Here is a 23,475-nt window from a genome sequence, read left to right on the forward strand (position 1 = left end):
TGTGGTAGTCGTTGAGGTTATATCATGTTGTACCCGTAGACGGCGGTACGTGTGGTAGTCGTTGAGGTTATATCATGTTGTACTATCATGTTGTACCTGTAGACAGCGTATGTGTGGTAGTCATTGAGGTTATATTATGTTGTACCTGTAGACAGTGGTAAGTGAGGTAGTCGTTGAGGTTATATTATGTTGTACCTGTAGACGGCGGTATGTGTGGTAGTCGTTGAGGTTATATTATGTTGTAGCTGTAGACGGCGGTATGTGTGGTAGTCGTTGAGGTTATATCATGTTGTACCTGTAGACAGCGGTATGTGTGGTAGTCGTTGAGGTTATATCATGCTGTACCTGTAGACAGCGTATGTGTGGTAGTCGTTGAGGTTATATCATGTTGTACCTGTAGACGGCGGTAGGTGTGGTAGTCGTTGAGGTTATATTATGTTGTACCTGTAGACGGCGGTAGGTGTGGTAGTCGTTGAGGTTATATCATGTTGTACCTGTAGACGGCAGTACGTGTGGTAGTCGTTGAGGTTATATTATGTTGTACCTGTAGACGGCGGTACGTGTGGTAGTCGTTGAGGTTATATTATGTTGTACCTGTAGACATCGGTACGTGTGGTAGTCGTTGAGGTTATATTATGTTGTACCTGTAGACAGCGTATGTGTGGTAGTCGTTGAGGTTATATTATGTTGTACCTGTAGACAGCGGTATGTGTGGTAGTCGTTGAGGTTATATTATGTTGTACCTGTAGACAGCGGTATGTGTGGTAGTCGTTGAGGTTATATCATGTTGTACTATCATGTTGTACCTGTAGACAGCGTATGTGTGGTAGTCGTTGAGGTTATATTATGTTGTACCTGTAGACAGCGGTATGTGTGGTAGTCGTTGAGGTTATATTATGTTGTACTATCATGTTGTACCTGTAGACAGCGTATGTGTGGTAGTCGTTGAGGTTATATCATGTTGTACTATCATGTTGTACCTGTAGACAGCGTATGTGTGGTAGTCATTGAGGTTATATTATGTTGTACTATCATGTTGTACCTGTAGACAGCGTATGTGTGGTAGTCGTTGAGGTTATATCATGTTGTACTATCATGTTGTACCTGTAGACAGCGTATGTGTGGTAGTCATTGAGGTTATATAATGTTGTACCTGTAGACAGTGGTACGTGAGGTAGTCGTTGAGGTTATATTATGTTGTACTATCATGTTGTACCTGTAGACAGCGTATGTGTGGTAGTCGTTGAGGTTATATCATGTTGTACTATCATGTTGTACCTGTAGACAGCGTATGTGTGGTAGTCATTGAGGTTATATTATGTTGTACCTGTAGACAGTGGTAAGTGAGGTAGTCGTTGAGGTTATATTATGTTGTACCTGTAGACGGCGGTATGTGTGGTAGTCGTTGAGGTTATATTATGTTGTAGCTGTAGACGGCGGTATGTGTGGTAGTCGTTGAGGTTATATCATGTTGTACCTGTAGACAGCGGTATGTGTGGTAGTCGTTGAGGTTATATCATGCTGTACCTGTAGACAGCGTATGTGTGGTAGTCGTTGAGGTTATATCATGTTGTACCTGTAGACGGCGGTAGGTGTGGTAGTCGTTGAGGTTATATTATGTTGTACCTGTAGACGGCGGTACGTGTGGTAGTCGTTGAGGTTATATCATGTTGTACCTGTAGACGGCAGTACGTGTGGTAGTCGTTGAGGTTATATTATGTTGTACCTGTAGACGGCGGTACGTGTGGTAGTCGTTGAGGTTATATTATGTTGTACCTGTAGACAGCGGTACGTGTGGTAGTCGTTGAGGTTATATCATGTTGTACCTGTAGATGGCGGTACGTGTGGTAGTCGTTGAGGTTATATTATGTTGTACCTGTAGACAGCGGTACGTGTGGTAGTCGTTGAGGTTATATTATGTTGTACCTGTAGACAGCGTATGTGTGGTAGTCGTTGAGGTTATATTATGTTGTACCTGTAGACAGCGGTATGTGTGGTAGTCGTTGAGGTTATATTATGTTGTACCTGTAGACAGCGGTATGTGTGGTAGTCGTTGAGGTTATATTATGTTGTACTATCATGTTGTACCTGTAGACAGCGTATGTGTGGTAGTCATTGAGGTTATATTATGTTGTACTATCATGTTGTACCTGTAGACAGCGTATGTGTGGTAGTCGTTGAGGTTATATCATGTTGTACTATCATGTTGTACCTGTAGACAGCGTATGTGTGGTAGTCATTGAGGTTATATTATGTTGTACCTGTAGACAGTGGTACGTGAGGTAGTCGTTGAGGTTATATTATGTTGTACTATCATGTTGTACCTGTAGACAGCGTATGTGTGGTAGTCGTTGAGGTTATATCATGTTGTACTATCATGTTGTACCTGTAGACAGCGTATGTGTGATAGTCATTGAGGTTATATTATGTTGTACCTGTAGACAGTGGTACGTGAGGTAGTCGTTGAGGTTATATTATGTTGTACCTGTAGACGGCGGTATGTGTGGTAGTCGTTGAGGTTATATTATGTTGTAGCTGTAGACGGCGGTATGTGTGGTAGTCGTTGAGGTTATATCATGTTGTACCTGTAGACAGCGGTATGTGTGGTAGTCGTTGAGGTTATATCATGTTGTACCTGTAGACAGCGTATGTGTGGTAGTCGTTGAGGTTATATCATGTTGTACCTGTAGACGGCGGTAGGTGTGGTAGTCGTTGAGGTTATATTATGTTGTACCTGTAGACGGCGGTACGTGTGGTAGTCGTTGAGGTTATATCATGTTGTACCTGTAGACGGCAGTACGTGTGGTAGTCGTTGAGGTTATATTATGTTGTACCTGTAGACGGCGGTACGTGTGGTAGTCGTTGAGGTTATATTATGTTGTACCTGTAGACAGCGTATGTGTGGTAGTCGTTGAGGTTGGCAATCCTCTCGTCCAGTTTTTGTGTGCGTTGACTCTTCTCTATGCTGAGGTTGAACAGGTCTATGTAGGCATCCAGACTGAACTGGTACATGGGGTCGATACGGCCCATATCGTTTAATACAAAGAACAGGATAGAGGCCCGCTGGGCACAAGGACGGTACGCCTAGAGGGGAGGACGCGGATATATGGCTTTCATGAAAACAGACATTTATTTTGACATGGTCAGTAACACTTAACTTAGAATGGTGATGATGTAGCGGTTATAAAGCAAATATACCTGACATGAAGATACATAACGTTCTGTTATGCCTACAGTCATTTATACAACTTTAAGGACCTTTATGCAGTGTAAGACCATTTCTGCTCTGTCATCACTCTTTCCGTCCTGCTCCCTCCACCTCTCTATTCTCCCTTTCTCCCTCCCGACCCCCTCTTTCCCTCCTCACCCCCATTCTCCCTCCTTACCCTCTCCCGCCCGCCTCACCCCCTCCTTCCCTCTCTCTCTCCCTCCCTCTCTCCTACCTCCCTCCCTCCTCACCTCTCTGGCCGTGTCGATCTTGATCTCAGTCAGTTCGCTGGTCTCCAGTTGTTCTGAGACCTCTGTGGCCGTCACTTTAGATGTCTGCAGGGTGTTCACCAGCTGAACATCATCCAGGAGAGAACCCGTTGCCTCGTTCAACAGCCTGCAATACATACACGTATTATTTAAAAATACTTTTTCTAGCACAGTGATTGTTACCAGCACTTTTCTGAAGAAGGCTTTAATTGGAAAGATCATTCTACTGTATATGGTTGTTTCTTTTAACTTAAATGCACATATTGTAAATAGTTCTGAATAAAGTAATTAAAATAACGAAAATAATAAAATGACTAGAACATGACTAAAATGTAATGTGGAAATTGTAGCTAGGGCATTAACAGACAGTTGGGTCAGTCTAATAAAGTAGTGTAGTATTACTATTTACTATTAGTGTAGCATGTAGTAGTGTAGTACACACTTAGAAAAAAAGGTGCTATCTAGAACCAAAAGGGTTTTTTCAGCTGTCCCATACGAGAACTCTTTGAAGAACCACTTTTGGTTCCAGGTAGAACCCTTTTGCTTCCAGGTAGAAACCTTTCCACAGAGGGTTCTACATGGAACCCCAAAAAGTTCTACCTGGAACCAAAAGGGGTTATCCTATGGGGACAGCCGCAGAACCCTTATGGAACCCATTTTTCAAAGAGTGTATGATGTAGTGTAGTATGTAGTAGTGTAGTATGTAGTATTGTATTACGTGTAGAAGTGTAGTGTGTATAGTAGTGTACTATATAGTAGTGTATTACGTATAGTAGTGTAGTGTGTATAGTAGTGTAGTATGCACTAGTGTAGTATGTAGTAGTGTAGTATGTATAGTAGTGTAGTATGTATATTAGTGTAGTATGTAGTAGTGTATTACGTATAGTAGTGTAGTGTGTATAGTAGTGTAGTATGCACTAGTGTAGTATGTACTAGTGTAGTATGTATAGTAGTGTAGTGTGTATAGTAGTGTAGTATGTAGTAGTGTAGTATGTAGTAGTGTAGTACATATTGTAGTGTAGTGTGTATAGTATTGTAGTATGCACTAGTGTAGTATGCACTAGTGTAGTATGTACTAGTGTAGTATGTATAGTAGTGTAGTGTGTATAGTAGTGTAGTATGTAGTAGTGTAGTATGTAGTAGTGTAGTACATATTGTAGTGTAGTGTGTATAGTATTGTAGTACGTAGTAGTGCATTACGTATAGTAGTGTAGTGTGTATAGTAATGTAGTATGTAGTAGTGTATTACATATAGTAGTGAAGTGTGTATAGTAGTGTAGTATGTATATTAGTGTAGTATGTAGTAGTGTATTACGTATAGTAGTGTAGTGTGTATAGTAGTGTAGTATGCACTAGTGTAGTATGCACTAGTGTAGTATGTACTAGTGTAGTATGTATAGTAGTGTAGTGTGTATAGTAGTGTAGTATGTAGTAGTGTAGTACATATTGTAGTGTAGTGTGTATAGTATTGTAGTACGTAGTAGTGCATTACGTATAGTAGTGTAGTGTGTATAGTAGTGTAGTATGTAGTAGTGTATTACATATAGTAGTGTAGTGTGTATAGTAGTGTAGTATGTATATTAGTGTAGTATGTAGTAGTGTATTACGTATAGTAGTGTAGTGTGTATAGTAGTGTAGTATGTAGTAGTGTAGTATGTATAGTAGTGTAGTATGTATAGTAATGTAGTATGTATATTAGTGTAGTATGTAGTAGTGTAGTATGTATATTATTGTAGTATGTAGTAGTGTAGTATGTATAGTAGTGTAGTATGTATAGTAGTGTAGTGTGTATAGTAATGTGGTATGTAGTAGTGTAGTGTGTATAGTAATGTTGTATGTAGTAGTGTAGTGTGTATAGTAGTGTAGTATGTAGTAGTGTAGTGTGTATAGTAGTGTAGTATGTAGTAGTGTAGTATGTATAGTAGTATGTATAGTAGTATGTATCGTAGTGTAGTATGTATAGTAGTGTAGTATGGGGTGGCAGTTGGCCTAGCGGTTAAGAGCGTTGGGCTTGTAACCGAAAGGTCGCTGGTACGAATCCACGAGCCGACTATGTGAAAAATCTTGAGCAAGGCACTTAACTCTAATTGCTCCTGTAAGTCGCTCTGGATAAGAGCGTCTGCTAAATGACTCAAATGTACCTGAGGATCTCGTCCTCCAGCTCTTGTAGTTTCCTCTTGCCAGAGGCGATGTTGATGACTAGAGAGTCCTTCTGCTCCTCTAACTCTGGACGCTCCTTCCTCACCACGATCCCTAGGAGCTGGGCCTCCAGGCCCTGGCATATATACACAAGGTTCAAAATATACACACGCGATGTGGACATGTCGAAACACACTCATCTGCATACACAGATTACACATACAAATGCAAAGATTACACACACACAAACACATGTACCGACCTGCTCCTTGACAGCAAAATTGACGATGGTGGTCTTGGTGGAGATCTCGGGGGTGTAGTGAGGGTTGGACAGCTTGGTGGTAATGTAGAATCTGAACTCTGGGCTGTACTCCACCTCTTTATCACCTAACTTCAACAGGAGCCTTCCACCGACGTGTGTGAGAGACTTGTTGAGGATGGGGGCCAGCGAGGGATCCAGTTCCTCCTGGACGTTCTGCAGCAGAACCGGAGAACCAAACTGGACCGCGTTCTCCAAGACACGCAGGAAGTCTGGCATCTGAAGGTCTATCACTTTCAGACCCTAAGAGAGAGGGAGAAAGCGAGAGAAAGAAAGAGAAAGAGGGAGAGACCAAGACAAATAAACAAACAAAACAAAAGCAAAGCAAATACTAGTGATGGAATGCATGAAAGCAAAATGAGCGATGAGAAAGAGAGAGAAGAGAGCCCAGTGAATGAGACAAGAAAAAGCAAACAGTGAAAAGTGAAAAACGACCACACAAAAAAGCCTTGTCAGACAGAGGAGTAGACATTGTTTCACGCCTGTAGCGCTGAGCGATCAGTGCTTTTTGAGGTTGGTTCGGTTATAAAAAAAATAATCACTATTTCTATGTATCCCCTCTTGATCCTGCATTCTTCTTTCCCTTACGAAGCAGGCGTAAAAGAAACACAGACTGGACAAGCAATCACGCAATGGATTATGGAGGTTGTAGTTAATTATCACATTTCCGACGCTAAACTATGTAGAACATTGGCCTGTTGGAAACTACAACTTCCTACTACATCACACAGTTCGGGCATGTTCTGATTTATCTCTAGAGAAACTGCAGCGCAACGTACGCATTGAGCTCACAGAAGAAAAAACCCGAAATTAAAATAATTGAACCCACTCGATCAATTAGTTGTTTAAAAAACAAAAAAATCTGTGACATTTTGATTAATGGCTCAGCACTACACGTCTGTTACCGTTGCTAAAGCCATTGCCCAATTGTCCCCAAATGTCAGCGTTTTGGATGTATTATAGGAGAGCATTGGAGTAGAGTGGTGCTGATGAGACTAGGCTAAAAGCAGCTGGAGAGGAGTGAAAGGTCAGAGAGGGAGAGAAAGAACAAAGAGAGGAGGGAGGGAGGGAGGGAGGGAGGGAGGGAGGGAGGGAGGGAGGGAGGGAGGGAGGGAGGGAGGGAGGGAGGGAGGGAGGGAGGGAAGGAGGGAGGGAGGGAGGGAGGGAGGGAGGGAGGGAGGGAGGGAGGGAGGGACCTGGACATACAGCAGATTTTTTATGGAATATCTACATAGGCATACAGAGGCCCATTATCAGCAACCATCACTCCTGTGTTCCACTGGAACGTTGTGTTAGCTAATCCAAGTTGATCATTTTAAAAGGCTAATGTATCAACTCGTCAGTCTATTCTTGTTCTGAGAAATGAAGGCTATTCCATGCGAGAAATTGCCAAGAAACTGAAGATCTCATACAACGCTGTGTACTACTCCCTTCACAGAACAGCGCAAACAGGCTCTAACCAGAATAGAAAGAGAAGTGGGAGGCCCCAGTGCACAACTGAGCAAGAGGACAAGTACATTAGAGTGTCTAGTTTGAGAAACAGACACCTCACAAGTCCTCAACTGGCAGCTTCATTAAATAGTACCCGCAAAACACCAGTCTCAACGTCAACAGTGAAGAGGCGACTCCGGGATGCTGGCCTTCAAGGCAGAATTGCAAAGAAAAAGCCATATCTCACACTGGCCAATAAAAATAAAAGATTAAGACGGGCAAAATAACACAGACACTGGACAGAGGAACTCTGCCAAGAAGGCCAGCATCCCGGAGTCGCCTCTTCACTGTTGACGTTGAGACTGGTGTTTTGCGGGTACTATTTAATGAAGCTGCCAGTTGAGGACTTGTGAGGCGTCTGTTTCTCAAACTAGACACTCTGATGTATTGTGTTTTACATACACATTTATTAATACAGGTGGCATGACAAGCTCCCGCACCGCAGGACGTTTTTCTTCTGGGTTTTGTATGACAGCAACAATTTGCTCTAAAATAAGAAATGCCACATAGTGACCGAGCACAGAGTAGACCTGGTGGAATAAAGATAGTCAGCTGGAACTGTAAATGGCTTAGGGCATGTCGTGAAACGAGCTAAGGTTTTTTCTCATCTTAAATCACTGGGCGTTGACATAGTGCTTCTTCAAGAAACTCATATTAAACGCTCCGCTCAGGCCAAGCTACGAGTCGGCTGGATCGGTCAGATATACCAGTCTAACTTTGATGCAAAAGCGAGAGGGGTAGCAATCCTGATAAGGAAAAACAAGTATTATTGTTGGAGGTGACTTTAACTGTACGTTAGATCCTCTTTTAGATAAACAACTATCAAGGTCACTTCAACAATCAAATGCCAGTGCCTGTCTAAATACATTGTTGACAAACCTTAACATTGTCGATATTTGGAGACTGACGCACCCAACAGATAGGGATTATTCTTTATTTTCATCAGTTCATAAATCATATTCCAGAATTGACCATTTTTTTTAGACTCCAAACTAATTTCAGCAGCTGCGTCGGTTACCTATCACCCCGTTCTAATTACGGACCACTCTCCTCTGTCCATGGTGCTGAAACTCTACAATATGTCGACAGGTCGGCGACCGTGGTGCTTAGACGCATACCTGGTGAAAGATGAGGCTTTTTGTCAGTATTTGAAGGAGCAGATTGCCTTTTTCCTCGGAGCTAACTGCACGGGGGATGTTGACGACTCCACCCTTTGGGAATCTCTGAAGGCAGTGATTAGAGGTTACAGTATTTCTTATACATCAGAGAGGAAGAAACGCACCAATACTGGGCTGAGAGAAATTGAAAGAGAGTTAGGGGAACAGGAGAACGTTTTTAGGACGAATTTCTCGAATACAGGCCTTGAGAAGATCAAAGTTGAAATATGAATACAATACCATCTTTTCGAAACGGGTGGGCTCTTTACTTGCTAGAACGCAACAAAGTTATTTTGAACTGGGTGACAAACCACATAAATTATTAGCAAGACAGCTAAGGCATGTACAGGCATCTAGAGCTATTCACATAATAAAAGACAAGAAGGGTAAAATAGTAACAGATGCGCAGGATATTAATAAATGCTTTGCGCAGTTTTACTCAGAGCTATATCAATCAAAATGCGATGCTACTGATCCACAAACTATGGAACGCTTTCTCGCTGAATGTGAACTTGCTCAACTAGATAGGGGGGCAGCTGCTGCATTCGATGCTGGGATAACTTTAGAGGAAATTAACACAGCGATAGCACAATTTCCAAACAGCAAGGCCCCTGGGCCCGATGGATATGTAATAGAATTCTATAAGAAGTACTGCGCCAGTCTAGCTCCACTTAAGTTGCGAATGTTTAAACGATCCAAAGAAAATGCCAAACTCCCGCAAACACTGTGAGGCTACAATAGCACTGATCTTGAAAAAAGATACGAGATTCCATGTAGATGTCGTCTTATCGCCCCGTGTCGTTACTCCCCATAGAAAATAAGGTGTTGACAAAGATATTGGCAAACCGATTGAAAAAATATATTTCTGACATCATACACTCTGACCAGACAGGTTTTATCCCGGGCCGACATATATACTACAATTTGAGACGCCTTTTCAACGTAATGTATCATGATCATAAAGTTGAAAATAAAGTCTGGAGCATTTCGGGTTTGGAAAGAAATGTATTAATTGGATAAGAATTATTTATGCACACCCAATGGCGTCCGTGGTAACCAATCAGGAAATGTCGCAGTCATTCCGCCTGTTCAAGGGCTGCCGAGAGGGGTGCCCTATTTCGCCTGCTCTCTTCGCTATAGCCATGGAACCCCTTACTACTCGCATTCGGGCATGTGCCGATATAGCTTCTGTTAAAATAAAAGACACACAGCACAAAATGTCCCTATATGCAGACGATGTTCTTTTGTTTTTATCCAAGCCTAAAACTTCTATTCCCCCTTACTTGATAAATACATTCGGCTCCTTCTCTGGCTACAAGATAAACTGGCAAAAAAGCGAATTGATGCCGATATCACGGCCTGTGGATATGCAATTTCTGCAATCTACCCCATTTAGAACAGTGATGGACAAGTTCACAAGCCTTGGCATTGTAGTGACAAGATACCTTGATCAGCTATTGAAAGCGAATTGAGACATGAACATTTATCAGCTAAAACAAAATATCGATATTTGGAAAACTCTGCCTATTTCCTTGGTTGGTCGTATAAACGCTATTAAAATGGTTGTCATACCCAGGTTTCTTTACCTCTTCCAATGTCTACCCAATTTCATACCACAAAGCTATTTTAATAAACTGGATTCAATAGTGATTCCATTTTTATGGGATAACAAGGCAGTCAGAATTTCAAAGAAGCATTTATGCAAGTACAAGATAGAGGGGGGCTTTGGCCTTCCTCACTTTAAACTGTATTATTGGGCTGCTAATCTGAACATTGTGTCTTTCTGGAGGGAAAGTTTACCTTGGATGCGACAGAATGATATGCCTTCATGGCTTTTGATTGAACAGGCCTCCTGTCAACGTTCCTCACACCCTGCACTTGTTAATAGTCCATCATATGTGAAAAAAGCCACTTATGACTCTAATCCAGTCATTTGTCATACTCTTAGGATCTGGAAACAGATGAGGTATTTTCTAAACATACCCACTGTATACATTGACAGCCCGATATGCCTGAATCATGCTTTCCACGCTGCATTGGATGATATGGTGTTTTCACAGTGGAGGGAGAAGGGGCTCTCAACAATTGGTAATTTATACATTGATGGTCAGTTAGCTTCATTTCAACAATTACAGGGAAAGTTCAACATGCCAACAACACATTTTTTCAGATGCCTCCAAATCAGGAATTTCTTAAGGACACATATCCCACAGTATGGCATTAAGCCAAATAATCCTACATTAGATAGCCTGATCCTTGTCTAACCCCATTCAAAAGGGTCGGTCTCTAGACTGTATGATGTGCTACAGGCCCACATAGAGGTATCCACAGGCACTATTAAAAGGGCTTGGGAACAAGAACTTAGTTCAGAAATCTCAGATGAGGAATGGGTAGAAGCTCTCAGGAATATAAACCACAGTTCAGTGAATGCCAGACACAACCTTGTACAGTTTAAGGTGATACACAGGTTACATTACTCAAAAGTGAAACTGCATAGAATATTCCCGGACACCTGTGTGAGAGGTGCAAGCAGGATGAGGGGACGTTGACCCACTTATTTTGGACATGTCCTAAGTTACATGCTTACTGGGCTCTCATTTTTGATTACTTATCTAAAGCCTTCGATAGAGTTCTAGCCCCAGACCCATTGATCGCTCTGTTTGGCACAGTTGATGGGAATAACCAGGAGGGGAAGGCTGTCTCGCTTTGTACTCTTATTAGCAAAAAGGTTAAAATTGCAATTTTGGAAATTGGAGACTACCTACCTATGAAATGTGGTTACCCTAAATGTAATACATATGGAAAAGATTCGATACAATACCTCCAATAGAAGTCCATTGTTTTACAAAATACGGCAGCCGATACTGGATAAATGATCTAGTCCCGCTTCATAACTGGGTTGATGATCTGCTGCTACTCTGTGCTGTACTCCACTCAATATTTATTTTTGGCTTAACTACACTGCTTGTAATGACTATATGCTGTCTTCTTACACATGTACCACCTAATAGGATGTTGTTTTATTTTGTGTATGTGTGAGTTAACTTTTGTTTTGTCCTCTAAATTGGCCATCCCCTTCAACAGTACAATGAATGTCAAAGTTTGTATTGCTGTCTTTTTTAATATATGTTTTATTGGCAAATAAGAAATTTGCCAATATTTTTTACGGACCGAAAATGTGCTTTTCTTTCAAAAACAAGGACATTTCTAAGTGACCACAAACGTTTGAACGGTAGTGTACATAAGAAGTGAAATTGGCCAGAGAAGAGAAGAGAGGTAGTACCGGCCAGACGTGGGTGAAAATTGGTGTCGTCTGTCTTGTCTGAGAGTGGCAGAAAAAAGGCATGGTGACCCACAGACTGGTCTAGACTGAGGAAAACAGAAGGGGTGCCCCCTCCCTCCCTTCACCATCACTCACTCTTAGGTTAACTACACACACCTGCCTATTCTCTCTCTGTTTCTTTCAAACACACACACACAAAAGGTGCCTTTTGAAGAAATTGCCTGTATTTTACTGACGTTACCTTACTGACTGAAAGGGCCAAACTGCCTCTTAAAATGCCAAAAGGAGCGAGCGAGGGAACACCTACAACAAGTGTCTGAAGAAAGGAGGAAAGAAAAGAGGAGAGAAACCACAGAGCTGGGGAGGAAAAAAATTGGTTGTAAACTTCCTCCTTGTTCACCTGGGTCACTGTGTGTGTTTGTGTGCTTGCGAGCGGGCGCGTGTGTCTCTGTGCTGAAAGGATCTTGTTTGATGAAGGAAGCCGACTGGCCCTAACTAAAAGCATTCAACTGTCAAAACCTGTCTCAAATGTGCTTTGTTGATGGGATTACAGTGGAGAATCTGGCTCCATTTGGCTCCTTGAGGGGATATTTCATTTAACTCGGCAAGCCAGTTAAGAACAGATTCTTATTTACAAGGACGGCCTACCAAAAGGCAAAAGGTCTCCTGCGGGGACGGGGGCTGGGATTCAAAATAAAAACAATTAAATAAAAATATAGGACAAAACACAACAAGAGAGACAACACAACACTACATAAAGACAGACCTAAGACAACAACATAGCGAGGCAGCAACACATGACAACACAGCATGGTAGCAACACAACCTGACAACAACATGGTAGCAACACAACATGGCAGCAGCACAACATGGTAGCAGCACAAAACATGGTACAAACATTATTGGGCACATACAACAGCACAAAGGGCAAGACGGTAGAGACAACAATACATCACGCAAAGCAACCACAACTGTCAGTAAGAGTGTCCATGATTGAGTCTTTGAATGAAGAGATTGAGATAAAACTGTCCAGTTTGAGTGTTTGTTGCAGCTCGTTCCAGTTGCTAGCTGCAGCGAACTGAAAAGACGAGGGACCCAGGGATGTGTGTGCTTTGGGGACCTATAGCGGATTGTGACTGGCAGAACGGGTGTTATATGTGGAGGATGAGGGCTGCAGTAGGTATCTCAGAATAGGGGGGAGTGAGGCAGTGGGTCTTGCGACAGGTATACAGAGATGGCCAGTTTACAGAAGAGTATAGAGTGCAGTGATGTGTCCTATAAGGAGCATTGGTAGCAAATCTGATGGCCGAATGGTAAAGAACACCTAGCCGCTCGAGAGCACCCTTACCTGCCTATCTATAAATTATGTCTCCATAATCTAGCATGGGTAGGATGGTCATCTAAATCAGGGTTAGTTTGGCAGCTGGGATGAAAGAGGAGCGATTACGATAGGAAACCAAGTCTAGATGTAACTTTAGCCTGCAGCTTTGATATGTGCTGAGAGAAGGACAGTGTACCATCTAGCCATACTCCCAAGGACTTGTATAATGTGGCTTCCTCAAGCTCTAAACCCTCAGAGGTAGTAATCACACCTGTGGGGAGAGGGACATTCTTCTTACCAAACCACATGACCTTTGTTTTGGAGGTGTTCAGAACAAGGTTAATGGTAGAGAAAGCTTGTTGGACACTAAGAAAGCTTTGTTGTAGAGCATTTAACACAAAATCCGGGGAGGGGCCAGCTGAGTATAAGACTGTATCATCTGCATATAAATGGATGAGAGCTTCCTACTGCCTGAGCTATGTTGTTGATGTAAATTGAGAAGAGCGTGGGGCCTAAGATTGAGCCGTGGGGTACTCCCTTGGTGACAGGCAGTGGATGAGACAGCAGACGTTCTGACTTTATACATTGCACTCTTTGAGAGAGGTACTTAGCAAACCAGGCCAAAGACCCCTCAGAGACACCAATACTCCTTAGCCAGCCCACAAGAATGGAATGGTCTACCGTATCAAAAGCTTTGGCCAAGTCAATAAAAATAGCAGCACAACATTGCTTAGAATCAAGGGAAATGGTGACATCATTGAGGACCTTTAACCTCTTGACGCTAGGGGTCAGATTTCTTTTAAATTTTTATTTAAATAACGTTCCCAAGGTAAACGGACTATTTCTCAGGTCCAGATCGTAGAATATGCATATAATTTACAGATTAGGATAGAAAACAATCCAAAGTTTCCAAAACTGTCAAAATATTGTCTGTGAGTATAACAAAACTGATTCTGCAGGCGAAAACCTGAGATAATCTAACCCGGAAGTGATTTTTTTTTATTATTTTTTATCTGTGTTTCCTGGCCAGTCTTTCTTCCATTTAAAGGGGTATCAGCCAGATTCCTTTTCCAGTGGCTTCCTCAGGCTGTGACCAGGCTTTAGACATAGTTTCAGGCTTTTATTTTGAAAAATGAGCGAGATTTTTCAAAAGTAGTCAGGTGTCCTCAGATTAGTTCCTTTGCGCGAGAGGTTAGCGCTCCATTTTCTTTTTCTTTCTTATTGAGTAGGTTACGGTCCGGTTGAAATATTATCGATTATGTTTGTTAAAAACAATCTGAGGATTGATTATAAAAAACATTTGACATGTATCTACGACCATTACGGATACTTTTTGGAATTTTCGTCGTACGGAATGAGGCTTTGGTTTTCTGAACATAACGCGCAACCCAAATGGGGTTTTTTTAGTTATAAAAGTAATATTTATCGAACAAAAAGAAAATTTGTTGTGTAACTGGGAGTCTCGTGAGTGCAAACATCCGAAGATTATCAAAGGTAAGCGATTGCTTTTCTGACTTTCGTGACCAAGCTAACCAAGCTAATATAAGGCTAACTGTTCTAGCATTGATTGATACACTGACAAAAGCTTAGATTGCTTTCGTTGCAAAGCATATTTTCAAAATCTGACACGATAGGTGGATTAACAACAAGCTAAACTGTGTTTTGGTATATTTCACTTGTGATTGCATGATTATAAATATTTTTAGTAATATTTCTGAATCTGATACGTTTGGGAATTTTCTTCTGGCTTTCAGGACCGGAACGAGGCTGTAGTTTCCTGAACATAACGCGCAACCCAAATGGCGTTTTTTTGTTATAAAAGTAATATTTATCTAACATAAAGAACATTTTTTGTGTAACTGGGAGTCTCGTGAGTGCAAACATCCGAAGACTATCTAAGGTAAGCAATTAATTGTATTACTTTTCTGACTTTCGTGACCATGCTAATTTGGGGCTAGCTGTTCTAGCATTGATTGATACACTCACAAAAGCTTGGATTTCTTTCTCTGTAAAGCATATTTTCAAAATCTGACACGATAGGTGGATTAACAACAAGCTAAACTGTGTTTTGGTATATTTCACTTGTGATTGCATGATTATAAATATTTTTTTGTAATATTTTGCGCCCTGCAATTCAGCGGTTGTTTAGGAAAATGATCCCGTAAAAGGGATCCGTAGCGCAGAGAAGTTAAGGTTGCAGTGACACGTCTATAACCTGAGCGGAAACCAGATTGCATACCAGAGAGAATACTAAAGACATCAAGAAAGCCAGTCAGTTGAAAAAAGCGCCCCCTCTTGAGTTGTGCCATGGTGCAGATCTTTGTGGGCTATACTCGGCCTTGTCTCAGGATGGTAAGTTGGTGGTTGAAGATATCCCTCTAGTGGTGTGGGGGCTGTGCTTTGGAAAAGTGGATGGGGTTATATCCTGCCTGTTTGGCCCTGTCCGGGGGTATCGTCAGATATTTTTTAAATCTCAACCATTTACACACAAACCCCCATACATGTTTTTTTTTTTTAATTGTTTTTAAAATTAAATACAGAAATATCTAATTTACATAAGTATTCACACCCCTGAGTCAAAACTTGTTAGAATCACCTTTGGCAGTGATTACAGCTGTGAGTCTTTCTGGGTAAGTCTCTAAGAGCTTTGCAGACATGGATTGTATAATATTTGCACAACCACAATATTTGTTGGTTGGTGGTCATTGCTAGACAGCCATTTTCAAGACTTGCCATAGGTTTTAAAGCCAATTTAAGGCACAACTGTAACTAGGTTACTCAGGAACATTCAATGTCATCATGGTAAGCAACTCCAGTTTATATCTGGCCGTGTGTTTTAGGTTGTTGTTCAGCTGAAAGGTGATTTTGTCTCCCAGTGTTTGTTGGAAACCAGACTGAACCAAATTTTCCTCTGGTCTTCCTGTCTGGGTTGGCGCCCCCCCTCGTGTTCGTGCCGTGGTGGAGATCTTCGTAGGCTATATTCGGCCTTGTCTCAGGATGGTAAGTTGGTGGTTAAAGATATCCCTCTAGTGGTGTGGGGGCTGTGCTTTGGCAAAGTGGGTGGGGTTATATCCTGCCTGTTTGGCCCTCTCCGGGGGTATCATCGGATGGGGCCACAGTGTCTCCTGACCCCTCCTGTCTCAGCCTCCAGTATTTATGCTGCAGTAGTTTATGTGTCGGGGGGCTAGGGTCAGTCTGTTATATCTGGAGTATTTCTCCTGTCTTATCCGGTGTCCTGTGTGAATTTAAGTATGCTCTCTCTAATTCTTTCCTTCTCTCTCTCTCTCGGAGGACCTGAGCCCTAGGACCATGCCTCAGGACTACCTGACCTGATGACTCCTTGCTGTCCCCAGTCCACCTGGCCATGCTGCTGCTCCAGTTTCAACTGTTCTGCCTGCGGCTATGAAACCCTGACCTGTTCACCGGACGTGCTACCCGTTCCAGACCTGCTGTTTTCAACTCTCTAGAGACAGGAGCGGTAGAGATACCCTGAATGATCGGCTATGAAAAGCCAACTGACATTTACTCCTGAGGTACTGTCCTGTTGCACCCTCGACAACCACTGTGATTATTATTATTTGACCCTGCTGGTCATCTATGAACATTTTAACATCTTGGCCATGTTCTGTTATAATCTCCACCCGGCACAGCCAGAAGAGGACTAGCCACCCCTCATAGCCTGGTTCCTCTCTAGGTTTCTTCCTAGGTTCTGGCCTTTCTAGGGAGTTTTTCCTAGCCACCGTGCTTCTACACCTGCATTGCTTGCTGTTTGGGGTTTTAGGCTGGGTTTCTGTACAGCACTTTGAGATATCAGCTGATGTAAGAAGGGCTTTATAAATACATTTGATTTGATTATTGACCAGATTTTCCAACAGTTTTGATAAACAGGGCAAAATAGAAATTGGCCTATAGCAGTTAGGATCAGCTTGATCTCCCCCTTTAAATAAAGGACGAACCGTGGCTGCCTTCCAAGCAATGGGAACCTCCTCAGAGAGGAGAGACAGGTTAAAAAGGTCGGGGATAGGCTTGGCGATGATAGGGGCAGCAACCTTAGACTTTGACTGCCTTCAGGGAGAAACTTTGTAGCGGGGCAGGTGAAAAAGAAGCATCGGGGATAGTCGCATTAGAAGGGGTGGGAGATGAGGAAATGTTGGACAGGCAAGGAGGCATGACTGAGTCAAATAGGAATCCTGACTTAATGAAGTGGTGATTAAAGAGCTCAGCCATGTTCTTCTTGTCAGTAACAACCACATCAATATTAAGGGACAAGGGCAGCTGTGAGGAGGAGGGTTTATTCTCCAGGTCTTTAACCGTTTTCAAGAACTTCTTGGGGTTAAACCCACAGAGAGAGAACTGCTCCTTAAAGTAACTAACTTTGGCCTTCCGGATAGCCTGAGTGCACTTATTTCTCATTTGCCTGAACGAGAGCCAGTCAGCCTGAGTATGCGTGTGGCGAGCCTTTCGCCAAATGCAATTCTTGAGGTGGAGTAACTCTGCAAGATCACGGTCAAACCAGGGGCTGAACCTGTTTTTAATTCTCATTTTCTTTATGGGGGCGTGTTGGTTACCAATACCACTGAAAATATCAAAAAAGAAGGTCCAAGCGTCTTCGACAGACGGGCTCAAGCTGATTCTATACCATTTCACAGATACACTACTGTATATAATGAATGTTGCTGTTACTGTATATTCACCACTAACACAGAGAGGCTGCAGCCGACATACAGACTTGAAATCATTGACCACTCTAACAAATGGATCACTAGTCACTTTACTAGTCACTGTATTAATGCCACTTTAATAATGATGTTTACATATCTTGCATTACTCATCCCATATGTATATTAATGCCACTTTAATAATGATGTTTACATATCTTGCATTACTCATCCCATATGTATATCATGTATTTTATACTACTGCATCTCGTCTATGGCGGTCGGCCGTTGCTCATCCATATATTTATATGTACATATTCTTAACCCATCCTTTCCTTATTTGTGTGTATAAGGTAGTTGTTGTGGAATTGTTAGATTACTTGTTAGATATTGCTGCACTGTCGGAACGAGAAGCACAAGCGTTTTGCTACACTCGCAATAACATCTGCTGACCTCGTGTATGTGACCAAGGACATTTGATATTGTACGTGTTATGCTTCATGTTTTCAGTGACCTTGTGACCTTCCAAAACTGTAAGTATAGTAAAGGTCAAGGGTTAGGAGAGAAAGAGCTTTGACCAAGAAAAGTGACATCTATTCATGTTACATGGAATGCGTCGAAAAAACACACAATGCAGCGAGTACGAGGTCAATACCATGAAATTAGACAGTGGCGGAGAGAAATGTGAGAGCGAGGAGAGAGAAGGTGTGTGTGTGTGTGTGTGGTAGAGAGACAGAGAGACAGACATCATTTGCACAAAGCAGGTCTCACCCTCTTCATCTCCATACTTTTGACCCACTTCAGGGCTTGGCCTTGTGGGTCCACCATCAGCGGCCATCTTGGGAAAAACAAAGAGAAGCGATACGTTCACATCATCAAGCTAGACAGTAGCCACAACACCCAAACTCTAGTATGTCTTCTTAGCCTCATCAGTGAGGTCTGTGAGACTGAGATAGGTGTAATCTCTGTTTGATTCAATTGAGCGGTCTTGTCTCGTTTAGACTACTGAAGTAATATTATCAATATGAAACTAAGCAAAGAAGGAGAGAACTGAACAACGATGCTAGTCTCTACTGGATGTGTGTGTGTGTTGTCGGACCGGTTGCCGCGGGTGACGATGACTCCGTTCTCGGTGGAGAAGGCGTCGGAGGGCAGACCCTGGATGTTCCAGTCCCTTACGGCCGTGGGCTTGGACAGGAACACAGCAAAACTAAAACCTGGAGAACACGGCACCTCCAACTCACGCACCTGATGGAGAAGAGAGGGAGGGAGAGGCAAGAGAGAGAGAGAGAGAGAGAGAGAGGAAGAGAGAGAGAGAGAGAGAGGAAGTGAGAGGAAGAGAGAGTGGGGAGGGAGAGAGAGGGAGAGAGAGGAAGCGAGAGGGGGAGAGGGAGAGAGAGGAAGCGAGAGGGGGAGAGGGAGGGAGAGGCGAGAGAGAGAGAGAGAGAGAGAGTGAGAGGAAGAGAGTGGGGAGGGAGAGAGAGGAAGTGAGAGGGGGAGAGGGAGTGAGAGGAAGAGAGAGTGGGGAGGGAGAGAGAGGGAGAGAGAGGAAGCGAGAGGGGGAGAGGGAGAGAGAGGAAGCGAGAGGGGGAGAGGGAGAGAGAGGAAGCGAGAGGGGGAGAGGGAGAGAGAGGAAGCGAGAGGGGGAGAGAGGAAGCGAGAGGGGGAGAGGGAGAGAGATGAAGCGAGAGGGGGAGAGGGAGAGAGATGAAGCGAGAGGGGGAGAGGGAGAGAGAGGAAGCGAGAGGGGGAGAGGGAGAGAGAGGAAGCGAGAGGGGGAGAGGGAGAGAGAGGAAGCGAGAGGGGGAGAGGGAGAGAGAGGAAGCGAGAGAGGGAGAGGGAGAGAGAGGAAGCGAGAGGGGGAGAGCGAGAGAGAGGAAGCGAGAGGGGGAGAGGGAGAGAGAGGAAGCGAGAGGGGGAGAGAGGAAGTGAGAGGGGGAGAGAGGAAGCGAGAGGAAGCGAGAGGGGGAGAGGGAGAGAGAGGAAGCGAGAGGGGGAGAGGGAGAGAGAGGAAGCGAGAGGGGGAGAGGGAGAGAGAGGAAGCGAGAGGGGGAGAGGGAGAGAGAGGAAGCGAGAGGGGGAGAGGGGGAGAGGGAGAGAGAGGGGGAGAGGAGAGAGAGAGGAAGCGAGAGGGGGAGAGGGAGAGAGGGAGAGAAAGAAAGAAACAGCAATAGGGAATGTGGTTAAATGTGTGAGAGAGAGAGACATGAAGGTAACAGTGAATAATATATACACATAAGTACATTTCCACCTACCGGTGTAGTGTGACAGAGTGGAGGGAAATCCAGACAGCGACATTGCCACTCACCTGTTTCATCCAGATAGAGACCAGCTGGTCTCTGTAGTTGGAGAGGAAAGGCCCCATGTAGGAGAGGAAGGCTGCAGCCAGCAGACAGTCTCCTACCAGAAAACCCATGTTCGTCTCCAAACCCTGAGACACACACACATACACACACACACAACACACACACAACACACACTCCAGGTCACACTCGTGGATGTGACCATCAAAACAAAGAAAGATGAAGGAGAAAAGCTAACTTTAATGATAAGAAATGATCATTCTAATCTTCTGACCAAATGACTCTTTGAAAGTTGACTCAGACACACTACTGGGTTTGTACTAGAGGTCGACCGATTAATCGGCATGGCCGATTTTTTTCAAGTTTTCATAACAATCGGTAATCGGCATTTTTGGACACCGATTGTAGCCGATTACATTGCACTCCACGAGGAGACTGCGTGGCAGGCTGACTACCTGTTACGCGAGTGCAGCAAGAAGCCAAGGTAAGTTGCTAGCTAGCATTAAACTTACCTTATAAAAAACAATCAATCTTAACATAATCACTAGTTAACTACACATGGTTGATGATATTACTAGTTTATCTAGCTTGTTCTGCGTTGCATATAATCGATGCGGTGCCTGTTAATTTATCATCGAATCACAGCCTACTTCGCCAAACGGGTGATGATTTAACAAGCGCATTCGCGAAAAAAGCACTGACGTTGCACCAATGTACCCAACCATAAACATCAATGCCTTTCTTTAAAATCAATACACAAGTATATATTTTTAAACCTGCATATTTAGTTAATATTGCCTGCTAACATTAATTTATTTTAACTAGGGAAATTGTGTCACTTCTCTTGCGTTCCATGCAAGCAGAGTCAGGGTATATGCAGCAGTTTGGGCTGCCTGGCTCGTTGCGAACTGTGTGAAGACCATTTCTTTCTAACAAAGACCGTAATTAATTTTCCAGAATTGTACATAATTATGACATAACATTGAAGGTTGTGCATTGTAACAGCAAAATCTAGACTTAGGGATGCCACCCGTTAGATACACTACGGAACGGTTCTGTATTTCAATGAAAGAATAAACGTTTGTTTTCGAAATTATATTTTCCGGATTTGACCATATTAATGACCTAAGGCTCGTATTTCTGTGTGTTATTATGTTATAATTAAGTCTATGATTTGATATTTGATAAAGCAGTCTGACTGAGCGGTGGTAGGCAGCAGCAGGCTGGTAAGCATTCATTCAAACAGCACTTTCCTGCATTTGCCAGCAGCTCTTCGCTGTGCTTCAAGCATTGAGCTGTTTATGACTTCAAGCCTATCAACTCCCAAGATTAGGCTGGTGTAACCGATGTGAAATGGCTAGCTAGTTAGCAGGGTGCGCGCTAATAGCGTTTCAATCGGTGACGTCACTCGCTCTGAGACCTTGAAGTAGTTGTTCCCCTTGCTCTGCAAGGGCAGCGGCTTTTGTGGAGTGATGGGTAACGATGCTTCGAGGGTGGCTGTTGTCAATGTGTTCCTGGTTCGAGCCCAGGTAGGGGCGAGGAGAGGGACGGAAGCTATACTGTTACACTGGCAATACTAAAGTGTCTATAAGAACATCCAATAGTCAAAGGTATATGAAATACAAATCGTATAGAGAGAAATAGTCCTAAATTCCTATAACTACAACCTAAAACTTCTTACCTGGGAATATTGAAGACTCATGTTAAAAGGAACCACCAGCTTTCATATGTTCTCATGTTCTGAGCAAGGAACTTAAACGTTAGCTTTTTTACATGGCACATATTGCACTTTTATATCGGCTTTTTTGGTCCTCCAATAATCGGCGTTGAAAAATCATAATCGGTCGACCTCTAGTGTGAACGCTGTGTGATGAGTTGCGTGTGCGATAGTGTGTTTTAGCTGGCTGTGTGAGCTCAATAAGATGGGGTCGTACCACCACAGTCTCCTCCCAGCGGATTCTCTCTCCAGCCAGTCCAGACACCAGTTTCCCGGCCCGGTCCAGTTTGATCTCCATGTCCTCTGACTTTCTCCTCAACTCCTCCTTCTGAGCCAGCTTCTCATCATACTGCCTCTTCAACAGGTCCAGCTTCTCCCCTACCTACACACACACACACACCACACACACACACAGATTCACACGCAACTAGATTCATTTTTACTACTTCTCACTTCCAAAAAGCACCTGAGTACCAATGAGAAACACAAACACTCACACAGACTCATTGACACTCCAGAGACGCATCAGCTATAGTGAGTATTTCCCAGGCAGGCAGGTCTCCTCTGCCTCCTCTCCACCCCTGTACAGTAGCTCTCTGAGTTGGTGTGTGTGTGTGTACCTCAATGAGTTTCGCCTGGGCCTCTGCCAGGGAAGCCTGTTTCTCTGCCAGCTGGGACATGGCCCCGTTTAGCCTGGCTCTCTTAGGCTCCACCACCCTGAAGATACGACCATACACCTGGGAGAGAGAGAGAGAGAGAGACAGTAAGAGAGAGAGACACCCTGTTCACCAAAATGGTTTGCTCCTACAGACAGTGTGTCACGTGGCCGTGGCTTGGTATATAAAGCAGGCAGACAGGCATCGAAGCATTCAGTTACTGTTCCATTGAACGTTAGAATGGGCAAACTGAGTGACCTAAGCAACTTTGAGCGTGGTATGACCGTTGGTGCCAGGCTCGCCAGATCCAGTATCTCAGAAACGGACGGCCTCCTGGGCTTTCGACACAACAGTGTCTAGGGTTTATCAAGAATGGTGTGACAAACAAAAAACATCCAGTTAGTGGCAGTCCTGTGGGCGAAAAACAGCTCGTAAATGAGAGGTCAAAGGAGAATGGCAAGAGTCATGCAAGCTAACAGGCGGGCCACAAACAGACAAATAACGGCGCAGTACAACAGCGGTCTGCAGAACGGCGTCTCGGAACGCACAACTCGTCGATCCTTGTTACGGATTGGCTATTGCAGCAGACGACCACAACTGGTTCCACTCCTATCAGCTAAAAACAAGAAGAAGAGGCTCCAGTGGGCACGCGATCACCAACACTGGACAATTGAGGAGCGAAAAAACATTGCCTGGTCCGACGAATCCTGGTTCCTCCTGCGTCATGCTGACGGCAGAGTCAGGATTTGGCGTAAGCAGTCAATGACCCCATCCTGCCTGGTGTCAACCGTACAGGCTGGTGGCGGTGGTGTAACCGTGTGGGGAATGTTTTCCTGGCACATGTTAGGTCCCTTGATACTAATTGAGCAAAGTTTCCATTACTCAGATAATTCAGGCTGTTCTGGAGGAAAAGAGGGGTCCGACCCGGTACTAGATGGGTGTACCTAATAAACT

At 43.6% G+C, this 23,475-nt stretch overlaps 1 protein-coding gene across 1 annotated transcript in view; it reads right to left on the reverse strand.

The window, feature by feature from the left end:
* Window positions 1–23,475, reverse strand: part of dnah2 (dynein, axonemal, heavy chain 2) — a 234,077-nt gene that overhangs the window by 17,147 nt on the left and 193,455 nt on the right. The window contains exons 64-72 of the mRNA XM_071331387.1: window positions 22,486–22,602; window positions 22,083–22,247; window positions 20,154–20,276; window positions 18,945–19,093; window positions 18,617–18,683; window positions 5,879–6,178; window positions 5,619–5,752; window positions 3,460–3,604; window positions 2,885–3,084 (exon numbers count right to left, since the gene is read on the reverse strand). Coding sequence (XP_071187488.1) covers window positions 2,885–3,084; window positions 3,460–3,604; window positions 5,619–5,752; window positions 5,879–6,178; window positions 18,617–18,683; window positions 18,945–19,093; window positions 20,154–20,276; window positions 22,083–22,247; window positions 22,486–22,602 — 1,400 coding nt within the window. The remainder of the gene's footprint in view (window positions 1–2,884; window positions 3,085–3,459; window positions 3,605–5,618; window positions 5,753–5,878; window positions 6,179–18,616; window positions 18,684–18,944; window positions 19,094–20,153; window positions 20,277–22,082; window positions 22,248–22,485; window positions 22,603–23,475) is intronic.

The sequence above is a fragment of the Salvelinus alpinus genome, chromosome 11, assembly GCF_045679555.1.
Source record: "Salvelinus alpinus chromosome 11, SLU_Salpinus.1, whole genome shotgun sequence".
Lineage (NCBI taxonomy): Eukaryota > Metazoa > Chordata > Actinopteri > Salmoniformes > Salmonidae > Salvelinus > Salvelinus alpinus.